This window comes from Moschus berezovskii, chromosome 6, assembly GCF_049115385.1.
Source record: "Moschus berezovskii isolate FMDL1 chromosome 6, NW_MosBer_1.0, whole genome shotgun sequence".
In the NCBI taxonomy this organism is placed as follows: domain Eukaryota; kingdom Metazoa; phylum Chordata; class Mammalia; order Artiodactyla; family Moschidae; genus Moschus; species Moschus berezovskii.
Window position 1 is genome coordinate 32,779,011 of NC_142465.1, and position 23,121 is coordinate 32,802,131.

The 23,121-nt window shown below is 44.6% G+C and overlaps 3 protein-coding genes across 5 annotated transcripts in view; 1 reads left to right on the forward strand and 2 right to left on the reverse strand.

Moving 5' to 3' along the window:
- The window catches only part of SMAGP (small cell adhesion glycoprotein), a 27,256-nt gene extending 21,946 nt beyond the window's left edge, over positions 1-5,310 (forward strand). For all 3 annotated transcript variants that reach the window (XM_088836902.1, XM_088836903.1, XM_055394765.2), the window contains exon 4: positions 355-5,310. In XM_088836902.1, coding sequence (XP_088693028.1) covers positions 355-533 — 179 coding nt within the window. In that variant the 3' untranslated portion in view covers positions 534-5,310. The remainder of the gene's footprint in view (positions 1-354) is intronic.
- DAZAP2 (DAZ associated protein 2) lies at positions 3,451-6,453 on the reverse strand. Its single transcript, XM_055395414.2, has 4 exons — positions 6,296-6,453; positions 5,173-5,291; positions 4,525-4,770; positions 3,451-3,615 (listed from the first exon to the last, which is right to left on the reverse strand). The coding sequence occupies exons 1-4, from the start codon at positions 6,306-6,308 to the stop codon at positions 3,487-3,489; spliced, it is 507 nt and encodes a 168-aa protein (XP_055251389.1). The 5' UTR covers positions 6,309-6,453; the 3' UTR covers positions 3,451-3,486.
- LOC129535978 (atlastin-2-like) lies at positions 6,415-21,400 on the reverse strand. Its single transcript, XM_088836994.1, has 4 exons — positions 19,871-21,400; positions 19,344-19,609; positions 6,676-6,688; positions 6,415-6,557 (listed from the first exon to the last, which is right to left on the reverse strand). The coding sequence occupies exons 1-4, from the start codon at positions 20,553-20,555 to the stop codon at positions 6,415-6,417; spliced, it is 1,107 nt and encodes a 368-aa protein (XP_088693120.1). The 5' UTR covers positions 20,556-21,400.
- Positions 21,401-23,121: the final 1,721 nt, after the last annotated feature.

Below are 23,121 nucleotides of genomic sequence, written 5' to 3' on the forward strand. Positions count from 1 at the left end.
GAGGATGGGAGGGATCAGAAACCCCTACAGGAGGCTATGGATTTAAAAACTCTTCCTGTTGGGATAAGCAATTTCCTGTTTCCCTCCTTCCTGTTTCTATCGTAATCATCAGGAACTAGTTGAGTGGGAGTTCATTTTGACAGAAATCAGAAGTCCTTAAGCCCAAGGAGACTCCGGATATAATGTACTGAGGAAGTTGGGCTTGGTGGGAGAATTTGGACTTGGACGTGGACGCTAGTTGACAGCATGAGGATCCTCATTAAGAGTGAGGGAATCGTCTAAAGCAGGGGACCCCGTGAGTTACTGAGACGCCCAATCCTGAAACATGTCTGCATTTTCCCTGTCCTTTCAAAGTTGTTATCACCGTGGTCTTCCTCACCCTGCTCTCGGTCGTGATCTTGATCTTCTTCTACCTGTACAAGAATAAAGGCAGCTACGTCACCTACGAACCCGCAGATGGTGAGCCCGGCGCCGTGGTCCTGATGGAGAATGACTCAGCCAAGGACAGGGAAAAGGAAGAATATTTCATCTAATGGTTCCCAGGCCCCCAGGAGCTTATCCAGGTTCCAGTGCTATCACACTATTTATTAGGTCAAAGTTTTACCTGAAACCAATGAGAAGCATCGATTGATACAGGTAGACCTGAGCTCCTTCCAGGACACGGGCCTAAATGCCAGCATCACTGACACCATGGACTGGGGACACGAAGAAAGCTGCTCACATCTCTAGCCAGGCTTCTGTCACACAGCTTCTGACTGATGGGTGAGATGGAGCTGGACTGGGCAACACTGGAGTATATCCCCAGTCATCTTCACTTTTTTCACAGATTGAAGGGAAGAAGAGAGTTGGGAGTCACTGGACGCTCCTCTGTCCCTTACCTGGTCACAACCCGAGTGGAAGTAGTATCCTTAGTTCTTCCCAGAGGCGGGAGACCACAAGGAAAGGCCGGGCCAGGAGACTGTGGAGACTTCCCTCCTGATGAACATGCCACGTCCCTTAATCTGAGCCCTTCCTTTCCCTATCCCTTAACAGTACAGGCATATGCTATTTTTTACAGAACTAAAATCGTTGATACAGAAATCATTCTCATGTGCAAAAAATCACCATCTTTATACTTTTGACTTATCTTTGCAGAAACTTTGAGTTTGCTGTTGTTGTTCAGTATCTCAGTCATGTCCGACTCTTTGTGACCCCACGAACTGCACCATGCCAGGCTTCCCTGTCCTCCATCTCCCAGAGTTTGCTCAAGTTCATGTCCATTTTTTGCTTACTCAACTCTTAACCTGTGTTCTCTCCCAAGCAAAGGGGACCCCAGCGAAGTTTCAGAAGTTTACAGAACAGTCTCAGAGGTTTGCAACACAGATGGTCCTGGGAAGTCTGTCTTAGAAGAGGGTCATTAGAAGTAGACCCTGGGAGATGAGTTGTTTAGCCTCCATCCTGGCAATGGCCAGTATGTCCTGATCCAGTCTGTGTACACACAGAGGGAACCAGGAACAACCTGTGACTTTTCCCACCAGTGCCCTTTCTTTCAAGCCCAGAGAGGCTTCTTGGATCTCATTTCATCCATCTCAAAATGAGGCATATTTAAGAGGTACAGTGTTTTGGTAGAAATCATTAACTCTCCACGCATTGTTTACTTTGAAATTAAACTAAACCTCCTTCAAGGTCTTAATAAACTATATTGTCTTCATTTTTCAAGCTCAAGTCCACCCAAGGTAAGACCCAAGAGTTGAGAAACTCATCTTAGCAACTTATATTCCAGGTTTTAGCATTTCTCGAAACAGAGTTTTGGAAAAACTGAAGATCACCCTCAACATACAAGTCGTCAAACTAAAAAACATTTTCCTCAAGTCAAACTTAAGGGCAGGAGGAGACGTCTCCAAATGAGGAGACTCAATTGTCCCCTTATTTCTAAGTTTATGTTTTGAATTCCTCTGGCCTAATAGGCTTTTAAGAATCTGAAAACGCTTAAGAAATAAAATGAAAAAAAGCTAAACATCTAGAATGGAACTCATGAGAATGGTCAAATCTTAGCCTTGTACTCCTACATTTATTTCGAAGACTTCATTAAAAGAAAAAAACAAAACAATGACAACAAAACTTATCTGAATTCTAGGTGGGATATAAAAAATGTTATATACAGAAGAGATCTAAAAACAAGTTGAGTAAAGAATCCTTGAAGTGAGGTGTAATGCAACTTCATCACTTTATTCAAATCTTCAAAATAGTCTTTATTCTACATTTTTAGTATAAAAAATCCACAAGTTAAGTGCACCACAGTGTAGAGAGAGACATACAACGCTGAACTTCCATAACAGTCAATGGTACAGTCAAACATCACATGTACAGAACACAAATTTAGATGAACTGAAAGTATAAGATAAAATAAAATAAAATCCAATTTTAGAAAACAAAAATCAAAATATTAAGGATCCCTGAAATATTCTTAACCCTAATGAGATTTCACTGGACTCAAGTCATTTAGTAGTGAGGCATTCACAATATGACCCCATTAACCCAGCTGAGGAATTCTTGGGAGCCATAAGTGGCTACATCAGACACTGACAAGAAATGGTAACCAATTTCAAATATGCAAACTCCCCTTAATCTGGCTCCAGTCATCAGGCTTTTAAATGCATCCTCCTCCTTGCCCCTCAAAATTATAAACAGACTGCTGTTTACGGTACAGTTTGCACTGATATCCTTTGTTAAAACAAGCTTCAGTTTTTCTGGCACCAAAACAAATTTGGGCTTGGTTCATGTCTGAAGAGAAAACCTATGAGGAGGGTCCAAAAGGCACCCTCCGCTTTTGCCAGAGGAGATGCAAAAGCAGAAGCAATGGGGCACGGAGGGGGTTTCAGAGGATCCTTTGTGAAAGACTAGTTAAAAGATGACAAGTGGGGGGAAGTGCAAGGAGAGAAGGAAATTAGTCTGACTGGCTTTCTGTCCTGCACCATTGATTCAATGGAGACTGGTGGGAATGAGGGAGACAAGGGTTGAGGGTAGGACCAGAGGCAAAGGACGGAAAGAAAAGGCAGACAACTAATGCGGTTCGTTTATAACAAGTAACAGAAATCAAAGACTTAAGGAGATTAAAGACCAATCAGAATAATTTGGCAACTTTAATTCTTAGGAAGATCAAAGTTCCCTCCAAACCTAATTTGATGTTTTATTACTAAAAGCAAAGACCAGTATGGTACAGTATTACTCCAGAGGAATTAAAGGAAGATCCATAGGGCTGCTTCACCCACATTCATTTTATGAATGGATACCTCCCCTACCTCAAAATGCTTTAGAGAGGTACTGCTACCATTACATGGTTCCTTATTAAGTTTGAAAAGTGCCTGAAAGTTTGGGCACCAGAAAGACACCCCAACAACATGTGTCTAAACTGCAACTTCAGGTTAATATGACTAAAGCAGTTACATTGTGAGAAGTGCTGAAGGTATGTGATGTCTTTCCCGGCATAGAGATGGCCTTGGTTCTTCACCAGATGGTGTAGCCACCATCTGAGCCACCCATGAAGAAGTTTCCCTTCCGCTGAGTTACGAGGACATTGGCTCCCTGCATGACTGCCAGCTGAGCAGCATTGGGAGGGCATCCAGGGGGAGGAGGCTGAAAGGAAAAGACAAGGTTGATTGGGCAGAGGGCAGCTGTGGGTGGGAAGTGAACAAAGGTGCAAGAGGACCAATCAGGAAGACGGCAGTGTGCTAACCAATGGCATCTCAAAGAGCTATCTGGGCCACCAATCTGAGTCCAGCAGGTCTACATTCTTTGTGAGCCCAAAGATATAAACAGGAAACCCACTCATTTAAAGGGTTCTGGGTCCAAAATAAAGCCTATGGATACCTTCTGAGTGTGGGAAGTCCAGACTTGTAGGCATTTTCAGTGTAGAAAATCACTCCTATTCACATCCCAAAACACGGAGTGGGTACCAGGTCCAGGGACCTCTATCACAGGGTCTGACAGTTTTCAAATGGCCCTGGATTATCTGAAGACTCTATCTGACGAAAGCATTTCCACTTCATCCCTAGCCTATGGTTATTGAGTAGATGGTCCTAGCAAGGACCATTCGGGCTCTAATTCCCATACATAGGGGAACTAATCAAGAGATATAGCTTAAATCCCCAGTATCTCTCTAAATGCAATAGGGATTATGTGTTTTTTTTAATCATGGTTCCTAATACAATGCCATGCTGATGGCACCTATTAAATAAACGCTTATGGAATGAATGAAGAGTGTTACTAGACTAGTATCAAAGTGAACTGGAAAAGCAGCAGGCAGGACTCCTAAGACAGGAAAACAAAGGAATCTGATAAATTTTGACATCAGTGAGTACGCCAGATGTTACTGACTGGCCACGGTTCTCCTGCCCCCTTGAGTGCTTTCTGCCTGACTACTGGACGTCAGTGATTACACCAATACCAGCAACTGTTACCCAGGGATGATGGAAGAATGACCAATCATTTCAGAAAGTTAAAATACACAAGGGTTGAGCTTTTTTGTGACCAGGTCATACTCACAGGAATGTTTCCAGCAGTAGCGCCAGCTCCAAATCTGGCCCCTGCATCATACCCTCCTTCCACCAGCACTGTTGAACCAGGCGGATAAATGGGACCAACTGGATAATAAGCCATGGGGATTGTGGAACCTAAAGGTCCAACGGCCACAGACTGGGCCATGGGAAGATACAGTGAGGCGCCAGGAAACGCAGCGGACATGGTGGGGACGGTGGCAGCCCCCGGGTGCACAAAGCTCGGACGGTAGAGCTAGAAGAGGCAGAAGAGAAGACAACAGGTTACTCTATGACATTCCTATTTCAGATCTCATTTTAATGAGTCAAGGCTTAATTCTCCTTGTGCAGATTACACTCTTGAGTCACACAAGTTGTCTTTCCACTGCCACTCAATATTCTCCTGGATCACTTCCTGCTACAGCTAATGTTAGGCTCAGGGAATGCAAACTCATCTTCTTAACTTCAGCCAGTGCCAAATAACATAAAACAATTAGATAATGCCTTCTCAAAACCAACAGAAATGGCTGAACTATGTCACGTTTTAAGATGATTCATGTGAGCACTCTCTCCTGTTTGTGGAAAGTCAGACTTGGCCAAGGACTGAAAACGTGATCCAAGAGTATTCCATTATTTAAGTCTAGTTAACTGGAGGCACCTCTGAGTAGGCAGGTGGAGCATCAGTATAGGGTGGAGCCTGAGGAAGATGCAAGGTCTGAGGATACACAGGGTTCCCAGGAGGCTGCACGGGGTAAGTTGGCTGCGTTGGATATTGACCTGGAAGACAAGGCGGGGGGGGGAAAGCATGTTGTCTACCATACAGTCACCAAAACAAAGCAGGGCATATTGGGTAGCTAACCTAGCCGGGATAAGCAAGAAGAGATTTCCAAACAGACTGCCCTAGAGGGCCTGATTCCTGGAGCCAAGAAAATAAGCATTCTCTTTGCACCCTTAAGGCTGAAGAAGCTGGATTCCAACTGGTCATCCAGTAGCAGACTGCTCTAAGGGGAAAGTCTAGCTGGGCCCAAGATCCTTTCAGAACGCAGGGCAGTTCTGGGCACCCCCTCTAGCCGGTATTTCAACGGTATGTCCCGTTCCCCTGCCCTGCGTGGTCTCCAAAGGTCTGGTTGTAACTGACCAGGACCTCGTGAGTAAAGGTGGCTGTGGTCATCGACCTCTCAGGTTCCTACTCAAGGTCGACTTCCAGAGGAAAACAGTGATGGTGGAAGTGAACACTGAGACCGGGGAGGCGGCTGAGGGGAACGTTCTGACACAGAAACCGGGAGACTTTCTGGCCGCCAGCGAGGGTAAGGGGAAAGAGACCCCCGTCGGGCCTGACTGACCCGCCCACCAGCGCGGCACTTCACTAGTTAAGCCCGGAGGCCTGCCTGTGGTTCCGGAGCGCGGCGCCCCGCCTTTGCCAGTTCTCCATTGGCCTACCCAAATCTCGCCTCCAGCTCCCCATTTGCTCCTACAGATGCCCATCACGGCAAACCTTCTCCCCCCACCTCAACCCACCCACCCAACAGGGCCCCCCCCAAACCCGAGCCCGCAGCTCCAAACTGCGCCACACAGTTTAAGGGAGAAAGGGCCGTGAGGGAGCGAACGGCCGTAGTTCGGGGATGACGAAGGTGTCTGGCGCAGCCCCGGGCACTGCAGCTGGCTCAGGAGCGCGGCGCACCTCGCCCCAGGCCTGGCGTTCGGTGACCCTGGGCTCCGGGCCCGCTCGTTCCGGGCCACCACTACTCCCCGCGGCGGCCTCAGCCACCCCCTGGCCTTGCCTTTGCTGTTCATGGTGGCTGCGGGTCCGGCTCGGCTCGGCGTCGCGGACGGTTATTTTTTTCGTCCTCTTCCTGTTGGTAGTCACTTCCGTGTCACGTGACGGTCTGTCCGCCCAGCGTCACCCGACGCCCGAGCGCCGCTGCCACCGGAAACCCCGCCCCGCCGCCCGGCCTCCGGCGGCTGGAGGGCGGGCCCGCGAGATCTTGTCCTCCCGCGTAGGCCCCGCCCGCCGGGTCTTGTCCTCCAAGCCCTGTCCCTCGGCTGAAGGAAAACCAAATAAAGGGATTGTCTCAAAACGGGATCTTTTCTCTCTTGGACGCTCGGAGGCGGTAACGTTAAACTATTCTCTGGAACGTTCGGCACCTCAAGGTCACCTCACCTTGACAGCCTTTCTGCAAGGGGCGTGCATGCTTGCTAAGTCTCTTCGGTCGAGTCCGACTCTGTGGACTCTGTCCATGAGATTCTCGCCAGGCCGCCTCTGTCCGTGAGATTCTCCAGGCAAGAATACTGGAGTGGGTTGCCATTGCCCATGGATCGAACCGGCAACTAACACACATACACAAGGGACATAGATTCCTACAATCTTATCTAACTGCCTGAGATGCTCCGCGACCCTTGACCTATCGCTCGTTCCCCTCAGACCTTTCTAATCTACCGATAGGCTGTCGGTATTTTATTTCTGTGTCGCTTTCTCACCAACAGGAAGGGTATGCTGTGCTGTGCCCCGCCCCACCCCACCCCACAACAGCTAGTACTAAAACGCAAGTTCTTGGTACCCAAGGAGTACCCATGCCCTGGCCCTTACTTTGATACCTGTGACAGACACCTGTATGGTACCTGATACGTATTTTCTCTGTGTATCACTTCTCTTCTAACTTAATCGTTCTTAAGAGCAAAGATGCCATCCTTTAAGGCAACAATTGCTTCCATTCTTTAAGATACCTGCTGAACGCTGCTGTGTTCAGGTACAGAGATGGAGCTGAACAAGACAGCCCAAGACTATTTTCTCATGGTTTACATTCTGTAGTGTAGAAAGAACATTAGAAAAGCATCTGAAAAGAAAGCTTTGAAGAGAAAAACCCTCGATAAACTTTAGAAACCTGATAAATATTTGCTGTTGAATGACTTAAACCGCTGAAAAGACCAGTACTCACTTCATCAGCAATCCGTTGTGTTTCTCTCCAGTATCATGTTCAGTTCAGTTCAGTTCAGTCGCTCAGTCGTGACCGACTCTTTTTGCCAAACACCATTAACATGCATGATTTTATGGAGTCATCACAGATCTTCACAACAGCCCTGTGTGGCAGGCAGGGCTTGTTTAAGCATTTCTGTTTTTCAAATGAGAAAATTGATTAAAGAGATTTGCCCTAAGTCACACAGTGAGCAGATTACAAAGTCAGGTGTGTTATCTTGGTTCCCCCTTCCCCCCTTCCCAAATCAGTGTTTTGTTTTGTTCTTATCCCTTCACTCTGCCTATCACGACTAAAATGTCCTAATGCATTATCCAAGACTGTATTTGGAGTTCTTTTCGGTTTTTTCCCTTTCTTTAAATTCATATTATTTTTTTGGTTCAGGCTGGTATTAGTATGATAAAGCCTCTGATATTTACCTTTTCCTGTATTTCTGACTCTAATCTTTCTGAAGGCAGGCACAGTGTTAGATATTCACTCATTCAACAGTTCTTTGGAGAACACTTAAAAATGCCAAGCACTCTTCTAAAACAAAACAAACTTCTTGTTGTCCTGAATTCACCTTCTGGTAAAGGGGTTTGCAAAGTTTTTTGACCAAAATTCACAGTAATTTAAAGTAATATACTTTAAAATAATGACCCAGTACACACACATATATAAATATGTGTAACTGTATGTAACTGGAAATTTTATGACCTGATACCTATCCTTCTGTGTACTGTCATATTTTCTAATCTCTCTCATTTCCTTTTTTCAATTCTTGTTGTGATTTCACATTCTACTAACAAGTCAGGACTCACACTTTGAAGAATACTGTTTTGGGGTTTGTTTGTTTAAGTGGACTTTTACTCTCAGGATCTTGCATTTTTCTTAGCACGAAATTTGCAGTCACTAATTGGTAAATTTAAAAGAATAAGTCCTTGGAGGTCAGATTAGTCAATCTTCTTCCTTGTAACCTAACTTTTACAAGTTAGATCCTAAACCACCCAAAAGCCTGAAACTGAAGAGATCAGTAATCTATACCCATCCTACCCTGTGCCCAGGGCCTCAGACAATACCATTTCCTAAGAAAGGAACTGCCCTTATTTCTCTTTCTGGACCCTCAGTTAGGAATCCTGAAATTGTGTTGACTGTAGCAACCCATGTCAGTGAGAATGTAGGAGAGGGATGCTAGTTCTGGTCATCACTGTGTCACCAGCTAACTGACTTTGGTCCTCATCTTCTCTGCTTCCACTTGTTCCTTGTCATATAGGAGTCAGAATCTATACCAGTGTCCTTGCAGATGCTATGCACTTTGTGTCCATAACAGACAGAGGAAACATTCAGGCAAGGGGACTGTATTTCAGAGAGATTAAATAGCTGAACTAAGTTACACTGCTACAGAGCCAGTGTTCAGTCTCAGCTTCGCTTGATTTACAAGCCTTGTTTCTAATGTTTATTAATACGTAGTTTAATCTTTTTACCTTGTTTTTAATTTGTTGTCTCCCAAGGGTCTCAGTTTCATCACCTGCCAAAAAACTCACATGATTCTTGTGTCACCTCCTGCTCTAAATCTAAACTCTGTTTTGGGAAAGGAAAAAAGCAAAGAGGAGCCTATGAAGGCAGAGGGGAAGTGGGCCAAGCTGATAATCAGATTGTAAATTCTGGTCAGGCCCTGTGTGTGTTAATCGCTCAGTTGTGTCCAACACTTTGCGACTCTATGGATTTTAGCCTGGCAGGCTCCTCCATCCATGGAATTCTCTAGGCAAGAATACTGGGGTGGGTAGTCATTCCCTTCTCCAGGAGATCTTCGCAACCCAGGGATTGAACCCAGGTCTCCTGCAGTGCAGGCAGATTCTATACCATTTGAGCCACCAGGGAAGCCTGGTCAGGCCCTATCAGGTGTTACAAGGATAAATACAAATATTTCTACTGGATGATAATCAGCCACTGCCCCAAGCCTTCTCCCCAAACACCCTCCTCTACTCCAGCCCTTCACTGAAACCCCTCCTCCACAGACCTTTCCATAGTCTAGTGACTAAAGGGTTAACTCTTGACATCCAGGAAGCCTGAAGGATCTAGCTCCAGCTAAGGCTAACTGCCTTCAGACTGGTCAGTCTTCATCCTCCTCTATAGGATGTTAGGTATTTTGCTTAACGCTTTCAGGGACCCGGGTCTCCTGAAAGCCAGGGCAGAGCCAAATGAGATTACCACCGAAAAGAAGGAGCTGCAAACCCTTGTTTTCTCTGGCAGTTGGGATTAAGGGGCATATGGCTACTTTCTTGGACAGGCATCAAAGCTTTTCTATTTTCTTCATTCTCCTGGGTCCCCCATTAAGACAAAGATACCATTCAGTCATCAAACATCCTTTCCTGAATTAATTTAAAACTGTTTATTGACGGACCTCCCTAATGGTTCAGTGGTTGGGAGTCTGCTAGCCAATGCAGGGGACACGCTGGTCTGGGAGGATTCTACATGCTGTGGGACAGCTGGGCCCATGCACCACAGCTACTGAAGCCCACGTGCCTAGAGCCTGTGCTCTGCAACAGGAGAGACCACCACAGTGATGGCCCACGCACATAGGCAGGAGAGTGGCTCCCACTCACTGCAGCTGGAGGAGGGTGTGAGCAGCAACAACGACCCAGCCCAGACAAAAATAAATAAATTTTAAAAATTAAAAAGTAATAACTTTAAAATAAACCTATTCATCAAGCACCTGTTATGTGCCAGGCCTTGTATAGACTCCAGGGAGACAATCATGAAGAAGCACAGTTAATCCCTGTCCTCATGGAAGTTAGTCTGCCTAACGAGAGAGAGAGAAAAGTAAACAGAAAGTCAAAGTATAGTGTGATTAGTGCTGTCATAAGGACAGTATGGGGCCTCCCCTGGTGGCTCTGCCTGCAATACGGGAGACACAGGTTCAATCCGTGATCCAGGAAAATCCCATGTGCTGCGGAGCAACTAAGCCCATGTGCCACAACCATTGAGCCTGTGCTCTAGAGCCTGGGAGCCACAACTACCAAAGCCCTTGTGCCCTAGAGCCCGTGCTCAGCAACAGGAAAGCCATTGCACTGAGAAGCCTGAGCACTCCAACTAGAGAGTAGCCCCCGCCTGCAGCAACAAGAGAAAGCCCTCATGCAGCAACAAAGACCCAGCACAGCCATAAATAAATAAATAAAATTATATATAAAAAACCAACTGGACTGAGATTAATGTCCTGGATTAATTAACAGGATTAATGTCAGGGATAAAAACTCCATAAAGTCAAAAGAAAAATGACAAGTTAGGAAAAAAATTGTAATTTGCATCACAAAGGGCTAATCCCCCTAAATATTAATAACTCCTAGAGATCAATAAGTATGTGACCAACCATTAGAAAAAGTAGCTGGGAGCAGGATTTAGATGAAGGTAGTCAGAACGTTAAAGGATGTAACCTACAATATGATACAGATAATTAACACTGCTGTAATTGTAAATGAAAGTTCTTAAGATAGTAAATCCTGAGTTCTCATCACAATTAAAATTTTTTTTTCTATTTCTTTAATTTTATATCTACGTGAAATGGATTTCACTAACTAAACCTATTGTGGTGATCATTTCATAATGTTTGTAAGTCAAATCACTTTGTTGTATACCTTAAATTTACATAGTTGTTGTTGTTTAGTCACTAAGTCATGTCTGACTCATTGTGACCCTGTGGATGTAGCCCACCAGGTTCCTCTGTCCATGGGATTTCCCGGGCAAGAATACTGAAGTGGGTTGCCATTTCCTTGTCCAGGGGATCTTCTCAGCCCAGAGATCGAACTCAAATCTCCTTCAGTGGCAGGCAGATTCTTTACCACTGAGCCACCAGAAAAGTCCAGACTTACATAGTGTTCTATGTCAGTTGCTGCTGCTGCTAAGTCACTTCAGTCGTGTCCGACTCTGTGTGACCCCATAGATGGCAGCCCACCAGGCTCCGCCATCCCTGGGATTCTCCAGGCGAGAACACCAGAGTGGGTCACCATTTCCCTCTCCAATGTCAGTTATGTCTCCATAAAAATGGAAAAAAATTTTAAACAAATTAAAATTTTTAAATAGCAAGTGATGTTTACAGACAGTCCACAGAAAAGGAAATATGAATGGCTTCTCTGTCGAGTTCAGTCGCTCAGTCGTGTTCAACTCTTTGCGACCCCATGAATCACAGCAAGCCAGGCCTCCCTGAGTTTACTCAAACTCATGTTCATTGAGTCAGTGATGCCATCCAACCATCTCATCCTCTGTCATCCCTTTCTCCTCCAGCCTTCAATCTTTCCCAGCATCAGGGTCTTTCCAACCATCTCATCCTCTGTCATCCCTTTCTCCTCCAGCCTTCAATCTTTCCCAGCATCAGGGTCTTTTCAAATGAGTCAGCTCTTCGAATCAGATGGCCAAAGTATGGGAGTTTCAGCTTCAGCATCAATCCTTCCAACGAATATTCAGGACTGATTTCCTTTAGGTTGGACTGGTTGGATCCCCTTGAAGTCCAAGAGACTCTCAAGAATCTTCTCCAACACCACAGTTCAAAAACATCAATTCTCAGCTTTCTTTATAGTCCAGCTCTCACATCCATACATGACTACAGGAAAAACCATAGCCTTGACTAGACCGACCTTTGTTGGCAAAATAATGTCTCTTCTTTTTAATATGCTATCTAGGTTGGTCATAACTTTCCTTCCAAGGAGTAAGCATCTTTTAATTACATGACTGCAGTCACCATCTACAGTGATTTTGGAGCCCAGAAAAATAAAGTCAGCCACTGTTTCCACTGTTTCCCCATCTATTTGCCATGAAGTGATGGGATCGGATGCCATAATCTTAGTTTTCTGAATGTTGAGCTTTAAGCCAACTTTTTCACTCTCCTCTTTCACTTTCATCAAGAGGCTCTTCAGTTCTTCACTTTCTGCCATAAGAGTGGCGTCATCTGCATATCTGAGATTATTGATATTTCTCCTGGCAATCTTGATTCCAGCTTGTGCTTCCTCCAGCCCGGCATTTCTCATGATGTACTCTGCATAGAAGTTAAATAAGCAGGGTGACAATATATAGCCTTGACCTAATCCTTTTCCTATTTGGAACCAGTCTGTTGTTCCATGTCCAGTTCTAACTGTTGCTTCCTGACCTGCATACAGGTTTCTCAAGAGGCAGGTCAGGTGGTCTGGTATTCCCATCTCTTTCAGAATTTTCCACAGTTTATTGTGATCCACACAGTCAAAGGCTTTGGCATAGTCAATGAAGCAGAAATAGATGTTTTTCTGGAACTCTCTTTTTCGATGAATGGCTTCTAAATATATGAAATAATGTTCAGCCTCGTTCTTAAGAAGGCAGATTAAAACCACACAGATACTACCATCAGACTGGCAAAAATCCAAACATTACAAACTTTAATTGTGAGGCTGTGGATAGGCAGACACTCTTTAATTTATTGACGGTGGGAGTACAACTCCTATAGGGTTAATTTGGCAAATGTCGAATTTTATAATCCCCACTTCTAAGAATGGTTCCTACAGATACATTTGCATTCATGAGAAACACTGTGTATATAAGGCTGTTTACTGCAGCATTGTTTGTAAAGCAAAAGATTAGAAATAATGTATATATGTACATCAGTAGGGAAATGGTAAATTAAATCTTAGTACATCCATATAATTAAACACTGCATGGCTGTAACAAAGAATGTGAAAGCTCTCCAAAATATTTTTAAAATAAAAACAAGGCTAGGTTCAGAATCATGTGCTTAGCATGGAGTCTTCTGTATAAAAGAGCGGGAAAACAATATTCATTAGTATTTGAGTAAAGAAATTCTGGAAGATTACACATGATACCTATAAAAGTGGTTACTGAGTCAGGTTGGGGACAGAGACGGGAGTGACTTTTCACTGTATACCTTAAGAAACATTTTAAAAAATTTTGAAACGTGAATGTTTACCAGTTCAAAAACTTAAAACAATGTTGGCACACCTATTAAAATGGTTAACATTAAAAAGACTGACTGACCTTCCCTGATGGTACAGTGGATAAGAAGCTGCCTGCCAATGCAGGGGACATGGGTTCAATCCCTGGTCCCCACATTCCACAGAGCAGCTAAGCCTGTGTGCCACAGATACTGAAGCCTGCCTGCTCCAGGGTCCTGGAGCCACAGTGACTGAGCTCTCGTGCTGCAACTACTGAAACCTGTGTCCCTACAGCCTGTGCTCCGCAGCGAGAGAAGTCACTGCAATGAGAAGCCTGGGCACTGCAACTAAAAAGTAACCTCCACTGTCCATAATTAGAGAAAGCCCTTGAGCAGCAATGAAGATCCATCATAACCAAAAATAAAATAATAATAATCAAAAAAGACTGACTATTGCAAGCCTTGGCAAGTATGTGGAGCTACTAGAATTCTCATACACTGCTGATAAGAGTGTAAAATGGTACAATAACTTTGAAAACAGTATGGCAGGATTTTAAAAGTTTTATACTTACTGGGTGATCAGTCCTTTCACTCCTTTCACTTCCAAGAGAAACGAAAGAATATGGGCACACAAAGTCTTGCCCATGACTATTACAGCTTTATTTGTAACAGCCAAAAACTGGAAACAACACAAATATTCATCAACAGGTCAATGGATAAATACATTGTGGTATTAAGGAATGAACTGTGTATCCATGCAACATCAGTTCAGTCGCTCAGTCGTGTCCGACTCTTTGCGACCCCATGAACCGCAGCACACCAGGCCTCCCTGTCCATCACCAACTCCCGGAGTCCACCTAAACCCATGTTCATCGAGTCGATGATACCATCCAACCATCTCATCCTCTGTCGTCCTCATCTCCTCCTGCCCTCAGTCTTTCCCAGCATCAGGGTCTTTTCCAATGAGTCATCTTTTCACATCAGGTGGCCAAAGTACTGGAGTTTCATCTTCAACATCAGTCCTTCCAATGAACACCCAGGACTGATCTCCTTTAGGATGGACTGGTTGGATCTCCTTGCAGTCCAAGGGACTCTCAAGAGTCTTCTCCAGCACCAGAGTTCAAAAGCATCAGTTCTTCAGCCCTCAGCTTTCTTTATGGTCCAACTCTCACATCCATACATGACCACTGGAAAAACCATATTACCTCAGTTATGTTGAAGGAAAGAAACCAGACAAGAGTGCACACTAAAGGATGCCATTTATATAAAATTTTGGAGAATACAAAGCATAGTGATAAAAAACAGATCAATGATTGCCAGTATTAAGGGAAAGGGAGAGACAGGAGAGAAGAGGTGGACTTTGGGAAGCTTTGAGGGGTGATAGATATGTTCACTATTTTGATTGTGGTGATAGTCTTCTTGGGTGTGTCAAAATTTATCAGCTTGTACATTTTAAGCATATGCAGTTTATTGTATGTTGTGTGTGCATGCTCAGTCTCTCACCTCTCTGATTCTTTGTGACCCCATGGACTTCAGCCCGCCAGGTTCTTTGCTCATGGGATTCTCCAGGTAAGAATACTGAAGTGGGTTGCCATTTCCTACTCCAGGGGATCTTCCCAACCCAGGGATCGAAACCAAGTCTCCTGCATTGGCAGGCAGATTTTCTTTTTAACCACTGAGCCACCTGGGAAGCCCTTATTGTATGTCAATCATGCCTTAATAAAGGTGTTTTAAAATTTTTTTTGGTGATACCCCCCCTTTTTATTATTTTTTGGCCACAGTGCGTGGTCTGTGGGATCTTAATTCCCCGACCAGGGATTGAACCCATGCCCCTGTAGTGGAAGATAGAGTCTTAATCACTGGACCACAGGGGAAGTGCCAATAAAGGTGTTTAAAAAGAAATAATGTTGGGAGGACTTCCTTGGTGGTCCGGTAGTTAAGGATCTGCCTTCCAATTCAGAGGGTGTGGGTTTGATCCCTGGTCAGGGAACTAAGACCCCACATGCCATGGCACAACTAAGCCTGAGCATCAACGATAGAAAGCCTGGGCACCGCAAGGAAAGGTCCTGTGAGCCGCACCAAGACTCAGCACTGCCAAATAAAGAAATAAACAATTTTTAAACTATTTATTTTTGGCTGTGCTGGGTCTTCTTTGCTGTCTGTGGGCTTTGCCTTGTTGCAGAGAGTAGGGGCTACTCGAGCTGTGCTGTCTTCTCACTGTGGTGTCTTCTCTTGTGGAATCACACAGGCTCCAGAGTGTCGGCTCAGTAATTGTGGTGTCGGGGCTCAGTTGCCTTAGAGCACGTGGAATCTTCCTGGACCAGGGATGGAACCCATGTCCTCTGCTTTGGCAAGCGGATTCTTAACCACTGGACCACCAACGAAGTCCAATAAGCGTTTTTTAAAGATAAATTTTAAAATTGTTGGGATGAAGAAGAGAGAATAGCCAAGAATGATGGCTAATGAACTCTTTTAGTGTGTTTGGGCAAGAGAGATGCAGAGAGGAAAATTACAGAACTCAGTAAGCACTACATTAGAGATGGATGAACTGCCCTCTGAGGGTTCAGAGATTGATGCACTTCTTCCTGAAGGTTCTCTTGTGTGTGTGTTAAGTCACTTCAGTTGTGTCTCTTTATGACCCTATGGATTGTAGCCCACAAGGGACCTCTGTCCACAGGATTCTCCAGGCAAGATTACTGGAGTGGGTTGCCGTGCCCTCCTCCCGGGGATCTTCCCGACTCAGGGATCAAACCTGAGTCTCTTTGGGCTCCTGCATTGCAGGTGGGTTCTTCACCACTGAGCCACCAGGGAAACCCTGAAGGTCCTCCTCATCCCAGTTAATTAGGCTGACTAGAACTTTTTGGGGCTATGCTGGGATTTCACTGCTTTTGCTCAGGCTTTCTATAGTTGCAGCAAGCAGGTGCTGCTCTTCCTTGTGATGTGTGGGTTTCTCATCGCAGAAGCTTCTGTTGTGGAGCATAGGCTACAGGCATGCAGGCTGCAGCACATGGGCTCTAGAATGTGGGCTCAGTAGTTGTGGCGCAAAGGCTTAGCTGCTCCAAGACATGTGGAATCTTCCTGGACCAGAGATCGAACCAGTTTCCCCTGCACCTTCAGGCGGATTCTTATCCTCTGTGCCACCAGGGAAGTCCCTGATTAGAGCTTTTTAAGCTGAAACTGCAATACTTTGGCCACCTTATGCGACGAGTTGACTCACTGGAAAAGACTCTGATTCTGGGAAAGGTTGGGGGCGGGAGGAGAAGGGGATGACGGAGAATGAGATGGCTGGATGGCATCACCGACTCTGTGGACATGAGTTTGAGTGTACTCCGGGAGTTGGTGATGGACAGGGAGGCCTGGCGTGCTGTGGTTCATGGGGTCGCGGAGAGTCGGACGCGACTGAACCGAACTGAACTGAATGTACCTTTATTGAACACCTATTCTGTGTTGGACTCTTCACTTCTATTAACAGAAAACAAAAACACCTCCTATTTCCCAGCCCAAAGAAGGAGGGTGGAGGTTTGTGGAAGAATCCAGTCAGGCTCTGAAGCAAGCTTTTCAAAGCTTTGGCTGGTCTTCGTGTAACAAAGATTACAAGATATATGACTCAGAAATGGATCCTCTTTTCTTATTGCTGGCAAGCCTTTGTAGGAGAGGCAATAACACTGCTCTGCATAATAATGTCAAGGCCTAACTCCAGTGTAGCTGGGGAGCCTAGTAAATCCTGGGACAGCTTCTCTTCTTTTGGGGTTCTGAGCAATTTTTATCCCTGTGAAATCCCAAACCACTTGTATCAGAATCACCTAGTGTTTATTAAAAATGCAGCATAGTAGGGTGATTCTACCACATGACATTTGCTGATTTGAGGGTTAAGCTTTCATTTTATTCTTCAAGATGTGTGTGCTTGTTATGTGTGTGTGCTCCAAAAGTTATTTTCCAAAGGGCACTCAGAATAGTGCCTCATCAACATCTCCATCTGGCTAAGAGATTGGAAGGGGTCTGGACTTAGGGTGCCAACCTTCCTTGGACAAATTTTCTGGGTGGATTGGGTGCTAGAGCTCATAGGGCCCACTCCATCCCTCACCCTCTGCCACATACTCACCTCTTCCAGACTGAATATGTCAGAGTTAGGGAAATGTACTTCTGAATACGGGGCTGCCAGCTGGTGCTAGTGGTAAAGAATCCATCTGTAATGCAAGAGACTCGGGTTTGATCCCTGGTTTGGGAAGATCCCCTGGAGGAGGAAATGGCAGTATTCTTGTTCAGGAAATCCCATGAATAGAGGAGCCCTACGGGCTACAGTCCATGGGGCTGAACAGAGTTGGACACCACTAAACTCACTGGAAAAGACTCTGATGCTGGGAAGGATTGGGGGCAGGAGGAGAAGGGGACGACAGAGAATGAGATGGCTGGATGGCATCACCGACTCAATGGACATGAGTTTGAGTGAACTCTGGGAGTTGGTGATGGACAGGGAGGCCTGGCGTGCTGTGATTCATGGGGTCGTGGAGAGTCGGACACGACTGAGCGACTGAACTGAACTGAAGCAACTGCGCACGCACACAATTCTGAGTAAAGTGAGGAAGCAGAAGGAGGAAGGGCCTGGGCCCGCCCAGAAAGGCGTGGAGGTTTGAAGGAGGAGTTCCTCGGGAGGAAAACTGACCTGAGGACAGGGAGTCAGATTAGGGTTTGGGGTCCAGGCAAGCAAAATCCGACCCGCTCATAAAAACTGAACTTCTCATCTGGTTTTCATTTGAATTACGTAGAAAGTTAAAATAAAACATTTAATGCTTTCTCTTATTCATTGGAATTCTCTTTAGCTTTTTTCCCAACTCTTCAATAAAGAACAACCTTGAGGGACTTCCCTGGTGATCCAATGGCTAAGACTCTGCACTCCCAATGCAGGGGGCCCAGGTTTGATCCCTGGTCAGGGAACTAGATCCCACATCCCCCAACTAAAGATCCCTTGTGCCGCAACTAAGATCTGACACAGCCAAATAAATAATTTTCTTTAAAAAAAGAACAACCATATTTAGTCATGCTGGGGAGAACTCACAGATGTGCCCCACTGTGACTACAGCTGCATTTCATCCAGAGGAACCACACCTGTCGACTAGCAACCAGGTGAGTGATGCAGGACAGATGGAAACAGAGGATCAAGCAAAAGACTTGAGGGCACAGGCAAGCGACAAGCCTTGCCTTCCATTCCATTTCCCCAAATAAATATACAGTTCCCACAGGGTATTTTGTTCTAGGATCCACCCCCCTCTTCACAGATACCAAAATCCAAGGCTGCTCAGATCCCTTTTATAAAATGGTATTTGCCTGAAACCTCTGCACATTCTCCTGTATAACTTGAAATCATCTCTAGATTACTTATAATACCTCAGTTCAGTCGCTCAGTCGTGTCCGACTCTTTGCAACCCTATGGACTGTAGCCCATCAGGCTCCTCCATCCATGGGATTTTCCAGGCAAGAATACTGGAGTTGGTTGCCATTTCTTTCTCCATATAATGTAAATGCTATGTAAATTGCACAGCTTTAAATACTATGTAGTTGTAGATACTATGTACAAAGTTTGATTTGCAGCAAATTCACCTTTTGCTTTTGGGGACTTTCTGGAATTCAGTCCTTGGTGGACTGAATCATCTGATGCAATACCCATGGATAGTGGATGGCCAGCTAGAGAGGGGGACTTTAAAATAGAGGAAAGTGCTGACACTGGGGTTTCACATACATCATCTCATTTAATTCTTTTTTTTTTTAAGGAAAAAAAACTCTTCAGTTTATATATATTCAGATTATGCATCTAAACAAAACAGAAAATATCCTTTTGCCATTCTCCATATAAAGAAAAAGTAGATGTGGAAATATTGGGGGTGAGGGTGGGGAATGGGGGACTGGAGGAGGGGTGGGGAGCCACAAGGATAAGATTAGTCACTGAAAAAATAAAAGATAGATACTAACCTGTTCCCATAGTGTTTCAGCAATCTGATCAATCATTGTTCCAATTTCTCTGAACTCCCCAGAGTATTTAACATAAGCCCAAGTACAAAGAGACGTCAGTGCTAACCCCATGGCAAGGTTACACAAGACAGCTATAGAGTTTAGGCCAACGAAGCCAGTCAGTCCTGAGATTATATACATAGCAAACATGACTGCAAACAGTGTGGCAGGGGTATGAGCAGCATAGAAGATATTTTTGCCACCATTGTGCTTTATAAAATTTGCATCCGTTCGTTCCGTTCCGTCGCTCAGTCGTGTCCGACTCTTTGCGACCCTGTGGACTGTAGCCCACCAGGCTTCTCCGTCCATGGGATTCTCCAGGCAAGAATAGTGGAGTGGGTTACCGTTTCCTTCTCCAGGGGATCTTCCCAACCCAGGGATCGAACCCTGGTCTCCCGCATTGGAGGCAGACGCTTTAACCTCTGAGCCACCAGGGAAGCCCACATAGAAGATATTTTTGCCATCATTGTGCTTTATAAATTTTGTATAGGTTTCTTCAATTTCAGCCTCAAGCTGGTCCTGATAACGCCGGCAGAATTCATCTCCACCCATTTTTTTCACTGAACGAAACTGTTTAATCGCCACTTCCGTAAGATCCAGGTGTTTTCGCTCCAGATCTGAAGGTACAAGGTAAGGCTTGTCCCCACCACATACCTGCTCCATACTTTTGCAATAGATCTCTCTTGCTCCTGCTACAGTAGCAAGATTATTAGCTTCAGCTGTTGCCTGAAGCATGGACTTTGGATGTGGAAGCTCCTCTCCTTGATAAATTTTAATATAAGCCTTAAAGTATTCTACAAGATCTCTACAAGTGACTTTAGATCCACTTAACTCTTTTTCTACCAAATTTTCTGGGGCGAGGAGCAATGGAACCAGATTTCGAAGCTCTCGTTTAAACTCTTCATCAATATCTTTCAGTCTCCCATCAAAACTAGGATTAGTTGCAACTTTAAGACCAGGATGTGGCAAAAGGAAACAACCAAGATTTGAGAAACAATTGTGAATGTGCTTCCTTACATTCTGCAGCTCTTCACGTTGATTCTGTTTTACCTGCAATCTCTTTTCAAGGAATTGTTTGCCACCTTCCAAACCATATGAATGTTCATAAGGATAACTCCAGTCTCCAATCAAAAACTTTAACGTCTGAAATGGTTTCTGGTAGATTTCTTCCATTGCAAGTCTGCCGTATTCTGTAAATAATTGCAAGTGTTGAAGATCATCTTCCTGAATGCTGCTGCTGCTGCTGCTGCTAAGTCACTTCAGTCGTGTCCGACTCTGTGTGACCCCATAGACGGAAGCCCACCAGGCTCCCCCGTCCCTGGGATTCTCCCGGCAAGAACACTGGAGTGGGTTGCCATTATATTTTAAGACAAATTATATACTGAAAAAAACTAGTCATAGTGCTCAAAGCAAACACTGTGGCGCAATCCTTGATAGTTGACTGGCTATCAAAGGCACCCTGGGTATCCATTAGCAGCACAGCCACTTTTGTTCCATTAGGTCTCTCAATCACAAATACTTCATTCCAGACTTGTATGCCTGTTGTTTCTCTTTCGCAACCACCTCGCCATGTAAAGCCAGTCAATGGTTCATTATTTCCACCAATCCAACTCTGAGAATCCTAGGAGGGTCGTGGACGAGACGTGGTTAACCCCGGTGTTTGAGCCGCTGGTCCGCCGCCGGCGCCGCAGCCCTTGGTGCGGTTCTTGGCTTCGGGTTACGTCGTCCCCCTCCGCCATCTTGTACCGATTTAAAATTAACTCCCCCCATTTAATTCTTAAAAAAAAAAACCTAGAAGTGTAATCCCCATTTTACAAATGAGAAACTACAGCCTAAAGAGGCTATCTTGCCCCAAATGAAACAGCTAGTCAGTGACCATGATCAGATCCGAACCCAGACCTGTAGATCTGGCTGAATTACAGTATCTCCTCCTGGCTCCTGTGGCAGAAAAGTTTGGCGATTGTGGCAGTTAACTGCCTATCCATTTGTTCTTTAGTCTATAGAACTTTGGGTTATTTGATGCTTTCAAGCCTGTATTGCTTCTGAAGTTCACAGAAATAATAAAGATACTAAAAAGAGAAAATAAATCAGTGGTTCTTGGAAAACAATGTGAAATGACTCTGGGTGTGGTAGGTTTCATTATTCCAGAGGATTTAGGAAGACAGAGTATAAAGAACATGGAATATGGAAGAAAACATAGATCCCAGGCCTGCTCTGCTCACCAGCTGTTTGGCTTTAGACAAATCACTTAACCTCTCTGAGACTGAGTTGTCTCATCTTGAAATTATTCCTATCTCACAGACATGGTATGAAGGTCAAATAATAACATAAACGGTAACACTTCTTGGGCTGCAGAATGCAATCTGTATCTTAATGTAAGTATGAAGTCTAAAAAAATTCTATCAGATTTGCGAAAGCTGCTCCTTTGTTGCAAGAAAGGGGACTCCTTTTGGACACTTCCTGGACACAGTTTCTGTGGAAGCAGGAGTCAGAGGCCTTTAGCCAAGTTAAATGAATGATGGTTGATTCTGCCAACTTATTTCCTACTCCAAGTTTTCTTTTCCTCTTATCTACACATCTGCGTGTCAGGAATAAAATTTTTCCCCTATGATGTGATTTTTTTGATGGAAACTTCCAGACTTAGATGGGAGAAAGAAGAAGGGGGAAACAAAAGCCCACGTTTCTTCAGCATTTCAATCAACAACCTCATTTTCTTCTAACAGTTGAAGTGAACTTCTTATGAATAATGGATGATAACCTGATGAATATGCACACAGCCTATTATGCCTGTGAGGTTTGGTGAATAATTTATGAGCTAAAATGTTCCTCACCTTGTTACTGTAAAAAAATTATGGGGAAAAAAATCCATATTTACCCTTTGAGCTGGTAAGGTGATCTGTCAGAGTGACAGCAGCCCAGCAAAAATTTTACATCATTGCTAAAATTAAAGTAAATAGATAAAATATATGCATTTCAGGGTGGGAAGTCTATAAAAAATGGAGCATGCCTAATCACACTCCTTGCCAAGCAAGTATTTCAGAACTCTGACTTCTCACCTTTAAATAGCCCTGCATTGTTACCAGCACTCAGGGATCTTCTCTTTGATGGTCCTTTTCCCCTCACAAGGACTTTGGTATAACCAGTCAAGGTGAACAATAGCTTCCTTGTTTTATGAAAGCTGGCCAACTACAAGCCATGATGTAAAATTTAAGACATCAGAGATTTTTTAAAAAGAAAGTCCTAAAAGCTTTCAGAGAACAATCAGGTAAACACAGTTGGGGGGAAAAAAAACCTGGCCCAGAAGCACTTGAAAATGTATTTGCATTGCTGTCTTCCCTCACAGCTGAAAGGTTTCTTCCCATTGACCAGCCTGACTCCCTGCTGTATCATCCTTCAACTCACTCCCTCCTGCTCAAGCCTCCTTCTCTTAGCAACAGCAAAGATGCCTTTAACCTGGTGATTGGCAGGAGGAGGGGCAGATTAACTTGGCAGTTAAGGAAGGTGTCTGGGAAAATATATGTGGATCCTGGGAAAATTTGGTTGCTCCAGGGCAACTTTTGAAGATCTGAAACTGAGTCAGTCCTCAAACCAGGCAAAACAGGATTCTAGGGATTATCTACTTAGATCCCAAGAGCTTTCTAGGAATAGAGTACAGGGCCAAGGAAGACTCTTACTGTCAACAGAGCATCCCTGATACTTGGAGGAGACTCAAGTAAAAGAGGAAATACAGGCCCTGTCC

Excerpts from the sequence above, each read along its gene's own strand:
- LOC129535978 (XM_088836994.1), bottom strand. The coding sequence starts at position 20,555 with ATGGAAGAAATCTACCAGAAACCATTTCAGACGTTAAAGTTTTTGATT. Across the intron at positions 19,610-19,870 it reads GGCTGAAATTGAAGAAACCT|ATGCAAATTTTATAAAGCAC; the intron begins ATACAAAATTTA and ends CGGAACGAACGG.
- DAZAP2 (XM_055395414.2), bottom strand. Across the intron at positions 4,771-5,172 it reads CTCCACCTGCCTACTCAGAG|CTCTACCGTCCGAGCTTTGT; the intron begins GTGCCTCCAGTT and ends TGCCTCTTCTAG. Across the intron at positions 3,616-4,524 it reads CTACTGCTGGAAACATTCCT|CCTCCTCCCCCTGGATGCCC; the intron begins GTGAGTATGACC and ends TTTTCCTTTCAG.